At 49.4% G+C, this 9009-nt stretch overlaps 1 protein-coding gene across 1 annotated transcript in view; it reads left to right on the top strand.

Moving 5' to 3' along the window:
* The first annotated feature begins 2295 nt into the window (after positions 1–2295).
* The window catches only part of SELENON (selenoprotein N), a 14294-nt gene continuing 7580 nt past the window's right edge, over positions 2296–9009 (top strand). The window contains exons 1-8 of the mRNA XM_009648561.2: positions 2296–2408; positions 2758–2794; positions 3324–3416; positions 4009–4126; positions 4952–5082; positions 5542–5754; positions 6613–6737; positions 7554–7691. Coding sequence (XP_009646856.2) covers positions 2296–2408; positions 2758–2794; positions 3324–3416; positions 4009–4126; positions 4952–5082; positions 5542–5754; positions 6613–6737; positions 7554–7691 — 968 coding nt within the window. The remainder of the gene's footprint in view (positions 2409–2757; positions 2795–3323; positions 3417–4008; positions 4127–4951; positions 5083–5541; positions 5755–6612; positions 6738–7553; positions 7692–9009) is intronic.

Raw genomic sequence — 9009 nt, 5'->3', positions numbered from 1 at the left:
GGCTGCAGGCTGGGGGGGGCTGCCAGGGTTGAGGTAGCCACCGCTGGGCTGTGGTGACTACAAAGCCATGGTAGCCATCAGCTACCACACGGTAGCTACCTCCACTGTGGGGACAGCAGGCATCAGCGACCATGGAGCTTGAGGTGACCACTGCCAGGCCAAGGTGACCATTGAGCTGTGGTGCTCATCACACACCAGTAGCTATGGGCTTGAGGGTAGCCACTGCCAGGCTGAGGTTTTGCAGAGCTGTGGTGGCCACCAGGCTTGAAGCAGCCACAGAGATTGTGGTGGCCACCACCAGGTTAAAACAACCACAGAGCTGTGGGGACCACCCGGCACCAGACTGCGCCTTTGAGGCCGGAAGATGGAGGGAGAGCGGGAGTGCCAGACCCCAGCCCTTGGCGTAACGCTGCACAGCTCCTCTCGACGTGGCCTCTGGAGGTGCCTGCCCTTCCTGCTTTATTCCCTGGAAAAAAGACCCCAAATCCAGATGTTTCTGCATTTTTTTTTTTGTACTAAAAATGCAGGTCTTGTGTGCCCTGAGCAACTCTGACTGCAGAAACAGCAAAAAAACAGAGGATGTGAGCTGAAAAATGAGAAGGGTTTTTTTTTAGGGGTTTTGTTGTGGGGTTTTTGTTTGGATTTTTTTTTTTTAAATTAGGCTGATGGACGTTGGTTTTGATTGTAATCTGTATAATTCAGATGACTGCTGCCTGCTTTGGAGAAGCCGTACCTTTGTTAAAGATCACACTCCCCTGGCTCTTCACTTCGGTGTGCATCCTTGAACACCTAGAAAGGTTCGCGGAAAAGAGCAGACTTCCTGTTCTTGCTATTTCTATAGTAGAAAGACAAGTGTCTTTAAAGGCTGGCTCTTTTCTTTGTCTCTTCTTGCATCGCAAAAAGGGGAAAATGGCTCAAAGGAGTTAATTAGAAGAATTCTTCTGACAGGGACGGAAGGGTCAGGACGGTCCTTCCCAGATGGGCTGGGAGGAGCTCAGCCCTGCCTGACAAAAAGCCAGGTCTTCTGGAGGTGTTTTTTTCCCAGAGGATGGGCAGACGGCTGTGACTGGGCACTGCTGGAGAGGAGAACAAAATGTGAACAGCCCAGGGATTTTATTTTTCCTTCATCTTGCTTAAAACATATGTCTTGTCTCTTTCGATGGAAATGTTTATTTAGCTAAACAACCCACAAGCAGGTGGGAGAAGAAAACTCTTTGTGAAAACCACATCTCTCTTCCTCTACAAAAAGACTGAAAAAGCTGAGTCTTACTCCTCTGGCACAAACAGGGACACTTTTTATTTCTTATAATCCCAGATTAGAAAGAAAAAAGAAAAAAACCCCACAAGCTCAGGAGAGTTTTCTTTAACGTGAATGTTATCAGAAAGCAAAAGGCCAAGCCCTGACATCTCTCTCCCCTTTTAAACATAATTTTTATCATCTTGACTGAGTGCAGCAGGACCGGTGCGTGCTCTGCGGAAGCCTTCGTCCCTCCATGGTTGGGGTCTTATCTCCGGCCAGGTGGGTCCCTGCGGTCCCGGTGCGGGTGAGGCTGTGCGGAGGGGCTGGCGCGATGCTGCCGCTGAGCTGCCGTGCTTTCCGAGTGTAAAATGAATGTTTCTGAAGGGAGCGATCTGTCCTGCGGGGTTGTGCAGAGCTGATGTGCTGTGCCAGTCCTGCCCTGAGCGCGCCTTTGCTGGACAAGTGGCTGATTTAACTGGGTCTGGGGAGGGCAGCGCCGCCTGGAGCAGGCAGGAGCCCGGTACCAATCCCATTAGTGGGCAGGCTGTGTTCAGCCGGCTGCCGGCACGCGTGCGAGATGGGTGCACACACATGAGTCGCATGACCACAAAGCTACCATATCTCTGGCTGATTGTGGTTGTAGGAATAATTCTGATGGTTCTGCAGCTGATGGTTTTTCATTGCTTAACCTATGTGAAAGTGCAGGCTGAGGGGATGGGAGCATGCTCTCGATTCAGATCCATTTTTGGATGCTAACGTCCAACGCCAGGCACCCATCTTCCGCCCTTCACGTTCTTCTCTCTTAGACGCAGTCAAAGATGTTCTTCTGTACGCATGGGGTATAACTGGTTCTCTTTCTGCCTTCAGCCCTGTTAAGTAAATGATGACGACTTTTTCCTAATACTACAGCAGCAGGCGGTCTAACCAACTAAAAACTTTGTCACTCATTTGCCTCCCATCCCTTGAGGTCCACGTCTGTGAAGTACAAAAAGAAGAGACACTCTAAAAGATTCATCAGCAGGGAATCGCTGATGCGCTGTGGAGAGGACTAGGAAATGGACCGTCTCTTCAGAGCTCAGTACGCATCCAGGACAGCCTCCTCTGCAGAGGAGGAAGCCATCGTGCGCTCCCTGCACGCTTCCCTGCGCCGCGAGCTGGCTCCCAGACAGTGAGCGATCACAGGGGCCCTTACGAGGTTAATGCATTACGTGCCGTGCGCAAGCAAGATCTAGAGCCGGGAGGGGTACTGAAGCCTGGCCCAAGGCTTCGTGACGTGACCCTGGCACCTGGCCGTCAGGAAACAGGGCAGTTGCTCAGGAAAATGTTGTTATGTGTGTACAAGGCCAAGGATATGCATCCCCATTCATTCAGGGAACAAAGGCACGGTTTTGACCCCAGGAACGTGGACAGTCCGGAGTGGATTGTTCCTAGGTGTAGATAAACAACCATCTTGTTCCTTCATTCCTTTTTTTTCAGCTGTGTGGTTCCTGTACACTCTCCTCCTTGTCTTTCCTCAGCCATGTCTGCGTCCAGATCTCTGGTTTGTATTCCAAGGTCTTTATTTCTGTCTGCCTCAGTCTTGAAACTGCCCTGGAAGGCTCTTAAGTGCTTTTGTTGCTGCAGTTGACAGGAGCAAAGCCTTCCAGGCTGCATTAGTGCTGCTTCAGGCTGGCAGGCAACAGATGGAAAATAAACTAGTTCAGGAGCTCTGGGGATGGTAATGGTGCTGCAGGCAATAGAGAATAAACACGGTTAAGCAGCAGAATACAGAGCATTTATCCGTGCAGCTTTAGGCTTTTACGGGGGTGGCAGGGGAAGCTGCCCCACATGATGGGTCGCAGGGGATGTGCTGCAGGCTTTCTGGCAGTGATGTGGCTTGTCTGACTTGCTATGTCTCTCTCTTCCTCTCACACCAACGTGGAGCTCTCTTGTTCTGCCTACAAGTTGTCCCTTTCCCTTCAGCACTGGGTGCTGTGGAGTGGAAATGACTAGAAGCATCTAGAGCCTTTCTGGGGCTGCTCCAAGGGAGACATGGTGTTTCAGTGGTGTTTTCCACTGGATGTTCTCCCTGTGGACTTTGCAGAGGGAGAAACTGAGGCACAGGGTGGCTGAGATCTCACAGAGATTTCTGGAGAAGACCATGAGGTTTGTGGCTCCCCAGTGTATGGCTGAATGGGTAGGCAGTGCTCCCTGCGGAGCAAGGGGCCGAAATGCTCCATCCAGTCCTGAGGATGGAGATCTGGAGGGGAACCTGGCTAGAGCAGAGCAGCTGTGCAGGGCAGTGCAGGCAGGGATCTCAGCGCTGGTGTTAAGTTGCTTCCTGCAGACTTAGAAGGGCTCAGTTCATTTCCTTTGTGTTTCTGTAATGCGGATAGGCATGTATTTGACTGCCTTTGTTTCACTGGCATAAGTTAATTACAGAAATCACAATCTCCAGGTGCTCTGAGTAGCTGCAGGTTTAGGACTAACTATCTGGAAGAAGTTGGAAAATTTTCTGACAAAAGACTTTGAGGCCGACTCTGAACAAATGATTCCATTTGAATTACTCAGCCAGATGTAGTTTTAATATGCTCATGCCAACAGTTCCTGGACACCGATCCCTATTGTAAATAGCACAAAATCCTGCCAAGGGGCGTTAATCTTTCAATTTGATGGCTGTGTTTGTGTGCTGGAAAGAATGCAAATTAAGTCCGAAGCTGAGAGGGGCCGGAGTGAATTTCTGCAAGAGGTTGGAATGAAATCTCACTTGCATCTCCTTCCCAAACTAGGAGCTGGCCCTGAAGTCTTTGGGAAGTGAGGGGCTGTTTCTCTTTTCTTCTCTGGATACAAACAATGATCTGTACCTCAGTCCGGAAGAGTTCAAGCCGATAGCAGAGAAGCTGACAGGTAGGTATATGTCTACCTTGCAGAGCTGTCTCTGCACAGACTGAGCAAAAGCCAAAGATAATGCACTCAACAGTTTTTACTCATGTCTTATTTTTTTTCTGGGTGCTGTTCTGGGTCTTATTTACATGAAGAGAGGCTGCTAAGCTTTACATGTTTTTGAAAAGGCTTAAGCACTAGACACCACTTTCACAAAGTAGTTTTTGTAAGACTGAAGACCGCATTGCTGGACTAGCAAAGTACATAAGTTACTTTGTGTAGAGCTTAAATGGGATTTGGGATGGGTGAATGCAACAAATACAGCTCAGCCCAGGCTAGGCCAAAACTGTGAGTGAGTCTCAGTGTTTCAGTCATACACTCTCTGGCTGAGGCAGTCCCTCTCAGATAGCAATTGTGCGAGATCGTGTTTGGAGACTGTATCAGCGTGTGGCAAATGTCTCTTGGTGATGCCAAGCAGGAAGAAGTGTGGTGATGATAATGTACAGGAGAGCTTACAGTACAGTCGAAATGCAGACAGTTGTTTGCTTGTGCTGTAATGAATTGGCTAAAGCGTGTGGTCCGATCCCTCCTAGGTGAAATGAGACTGTTTAGCTGAGCCACGGGGTTTAGAGAGTTGCGCACTAAAAGGAGGGCTCCCCTTTAATTCATGCAGCTGAAGCTGGTCTCTGGGGTGGGTCTGAGTTCTGCTGCTGCGTATGTACAGTGCAACAACAGCTGGGAAGCTCCCAGTGCTCCTGGATTTGCCAGGATAAATGTGTAATCACTTCACAATTGCTTAAAAGGGGAGGGAGGGGAAACAGCTGCTTAAATTCCTGTCCCTTTGTCTAGGGGTTGCTCCCATCTCAGAATTTGAAGAGGAGGAGACGCCTGATCCTAGTGGGGAGACATTGTCCATTGTGGCTAAATTCCAGCCTTTGGTCATGGAAACGATGACAAAGAGCAAAGACGGTTTCTTGGGAGTAAGTATCATGCAGGATGTGTGTGGCCAGAAATTCTGGTGTAAACACATCCAGTGAGCTGGTAACATCACCAGGAATAAGTGCTAGCACGTTAGGAGGGGGAGGTGGGATTTGCTTTGACAAGCAAGCTCACTGCTTTCTGCAGCGTTCCGTTATTTTCGGTGTACTCGGCAGCACCGTGCCCCAATGAATACACCCTTCCTGGGAAGCTTGAAGCAGACATAGGGGTGGCTCTCCTAGAGCTAAGTCCAAAAGCAGTGGTGATATGTGGTATGTTCCCCTCTCTCCCTATTACGTTACTGAAAGTTGACAAAACTATTTGGTGGTGTTTGGGGTGGTAGGAAGAATTTAAAACATTATTTTATTTTTTCCTCTTCTCCAAAGCCGCCTTATATCTATCAGCACTGCTGCACGTTTGAAGAGTCCAGTCTAGGCTCTAATAGTGTCTTTTGTTCACAGATTTCTCATGTGGCTCTGTCTGGGCTGAGGAATTGGACTGCCCCAGCAGCCCCTATGAGCATGATGCCTGCCAGACAATTTAAAGCCTTTCTTCCTCCAAAGAATAAACTGGATCTGGGGGATCCGTGGTGGATAATTCCTAGTGAATTGAACATCTTCACTGGGTATCTTTCCAACAACAGATTTTACCCTCCTCCTCCCAAAGGCAAAGAGGTGAGATACAAAACTCAGTTTCTATATTCCTGAGAGGTAGTTTGTGTAAGTGTTCTACCTTATAGCCCAGATGAATCGCAGGAGTCCCTAGGGTGGGCAAGGCTGCTGCATTATGTCTCCCTGGACTTTCTAAGGGAGCAAAAAGGCTGCAGCATACAGCCAGGAGTACCATCTCCTAAACTGGAAATAAAACTGAGAGCAGGCAACAGCTCTGGGTGTCTGTAATGCCCAGGTGAGGCTGACTTGAGTAACTCTATCTTGCTTCGTTTAAGTGTTTGGGGTTTTAGGCTAGTCTTTCCTGGACAGGGAGGGGAGAGGGTTACTCACAAAGCACTTGTATGAAGTGGTGGTGCCTTGTGGAACAGTTGCCAAGTGCCACCCCAGAGGTGAGCGTTTCATTGACAAGTGAAACGATGTGTATACATAGTGTGTAAAGCCAGGCGTGTATATCGCTCTCCCCCAGGGTGCCCGGGTAGGTGTTAGTGATCACATAGTTGATATACCTTCGCAGCCTGGTGTGTTTATTGATTGCATTCCCACTCTTTCAAAGTCTTAAGTAGTATTGATGGAGGCAGCCTTGTAGATCAGTTCACCGTACTCAGACATTCAACTGACTTGGGGTGATGGAAACTTGCAAACAATGGGAATAGCATAAAAAGCGTGGAAGATGGATTTATTTTTAAAAGCAGTCGCTTGTTTTATCTCCTTGTTTTGTGATTAGGTAGTCTCTGAGCTAATTTTTAAGTCATAGCAGTTCTCTTGTCTTCCTGATCTGGCGGAGAGCTACTTTGGAGCTGCAGCTGACCTGCAGTGGGAGGAACTGTTCTCACTTTTGCTCTCTTACATTTCTTACTCTAGATCATAATCCACAGGCTTTTGAGCATGTTCCACCCACGCCCCTTTGTAAAAACCCGCTTTGCTCCCCAGGGAGCTGTGGCCTGCATCCAAGCCATCAGCACTTTTTACTACACCATAGCGTTCAGGTAAGGCCACGGGTCTGGGGTGGGAGGGTTTGGGGGCACTTCTGAATTTGTTCCATATTTCAGAGGCGTGGAGAAGGCTGCTGTGAGCCCGTGGCAGAGGGTGCGTGTGTCATTGCATGCGCAGTTGTGTTCCCAAGCAAGACCAGATGTGTCCTCGCTGGGGGGGAGGCAAAGCAGTTTGAGGAAGAGGATGGTTCACAGCCAGCTCTTGCCCATGTGTGATGCTTTGCTGACGCCTGAAGAGGGCACCCGTGCTCCCAGTGTCACTGAAGCCCTGGTGAGGCAGGAGCTGTTGCCCAGATCCAGGACAGCAGCCTTCCTCCATCACCCTTGGTTTGGAACTTTCCCTGGCTGAAAGGGGAGAGTCTGATTAGCAAGGAATTTGTTAGATCTTGGTTAATCAGGGAGTGGAGTGCCTTTCCAAGGGGGAGAGTCTGGGGAACTGTTCTCTTGTTTTACTGGGAGTGTTACATACAACTTTTATTTGCCTGATCAAGATGGAAGGGAGGTTGAAGGGGCCTTAGACTATTTCTGTGTGTTCAAGGAATGATAATGTAATTCATCCTTCCTGGATGGACACTTACTGCCCAGTTCCAAAAGGCATCGATACTGGAGGTGATCCTGACCCAGGGGATCTGCTCCAGTCTTTTACCTTCTTCATTGTGTGACAGGAAAAGCTTTTTGAATTGAACCTCAGTCCCAATTTAGCTTCATAATTTCTGGTGCCTGGAGATCACTTCTCCCTGCTGTCATGTGCAGTGCTTGATCCATTCTCTCCTCCTGGCACTGCAGCTGATGTCTCCTTTCTCCTTTCAGGATCCATGCTGAGTTCCAGCTGAATGAGCCACCAGACTTCCCCTTCTGGTTTTCCCCAGGCCAGTTCACAGGTCACATAATCCTCTCCAAGGATTCTTCCCACGTCCGAGAGTTTAAGCTATTTGTCCCTAACAACAGGTACAGCTGTTTCTCTCTCTTCCTGGGTGCTGAACAGACTTGAGGGTTGTTATAAACAAGGCCTGGTGGAACTCAGGGGCTCTGGGATCCTGTCCTATGCAGGAGTGGGGGCCATGCATGGGGGGAGGCTGGTAGGTTCTTTTTTCATGAGGATACGAGTGCGGTGACAGCTCTGTCCCTTGTGACATGTGGGCATCCTGGCCCATGCAGGGAAGGCAGGTCTGCAGTCTGAGCTTTGGGCAGGCTAGTTCTGCTGTTTGCTTATCTGTTTTCCCCACACATCCTTTCTCTGCCAGCGGTCGTCACGGTCATCATGTCCTCAATTCTATAGATACAGCTGTTCACTAAACTGGTTCTGATGCAATTTTTCAGGAATAGCTCCTGTTTATCAACAGGTCTGGGAGGCATCTGGCTTGGAAGAAGCAGGGAAGGAGCAGGGCAGAGGAGGGACAGGGGAGAAGCAGGGCAGAGGTTGCTGGGGGCATGGAACATGGGCTTGAGGAGAGATGTCCTTGCACAACCTGGCTGCAGCTGGCACGCATGACAGCCTGAGCTGTCCTGTGCCAAATTATTTTAGAGGGAGGTGCCTACAGGCGCATGGGAAGACACGCAGGGATGGGGAATTTAAGTTGTCCTGATACTGCGCTAGAGACAGGCATCAGCTTCGTTAGCACTGCTGCAAGCACTGCTCCCCTTGACCGGTCCCAGCAGTCCCTGGCTGTGGCAGGGACTCTTGCAGATGTCAGATACCTGTTGCAAGCTGCAGAAGGCTCTTTGGGTGTCTGTGATGGATGAGCTCATGCTTTTCAGCCAAGTCTCTGGAAAATCTGAGTGAATTGAGCTCTGCAGTTGCCTGTAAAACTGGCAAATGCATCTCTACTAGCCGCTGAGGATCCCCGACCCATTTCAGGGTCTGATTCACTCACCAGTAACTGTCCCTTGGTACTTGGAGGATGGGGAGAGACAGGCAGGGTGTGGAGAGGCAGCCCCTGGCATTCCCAGTGTCTGACTCAAAGCACTGAAGTTCAGCAAAGCCTGATGCTGTTGCTTCAACATATTTTTTGCTTGGTGTTTCACAGGTTAAGGTTTTGTGGGCATAGCTTCACACTAGCTCATTCCTGTTCTCTGGCAAGCAGCTGGAAGCGTTTCAGGGGAAAGAAGCTTCAAATCTCTTGCCCATGACGGCTGGAGTGAAAATTCTATTATAACATTACCCTGGCGACTCAATCGCTATGGCTCTGTCAGCACATTTGTTACAGCAGGCAGACACTTATGGCTCTGCCAGCAACTCCTTACAAAAGCCTTTTGCTTCCCAAAA

This window comes from Egretta garzetta, unplaced genomic scaffold (genome assembly GCF_000687185.1).
Source record: "Egretta garzetta isolate BGI_Z169 unplaced genomic scaffold, ASM68718v1 scaffold101, whole genome shotgun sequence".
Classification (NCBI taxonomy): Eukaryota; Metazoa; Chordata; class Aves; order Pelecaniformes; family Ardeidae; genus Egretta; species Egretta garzetta.
Note: the sequence above shows the minus strand (reverse complement) of the source record. Positions and strands in the feature narration are given on the sequence as shown.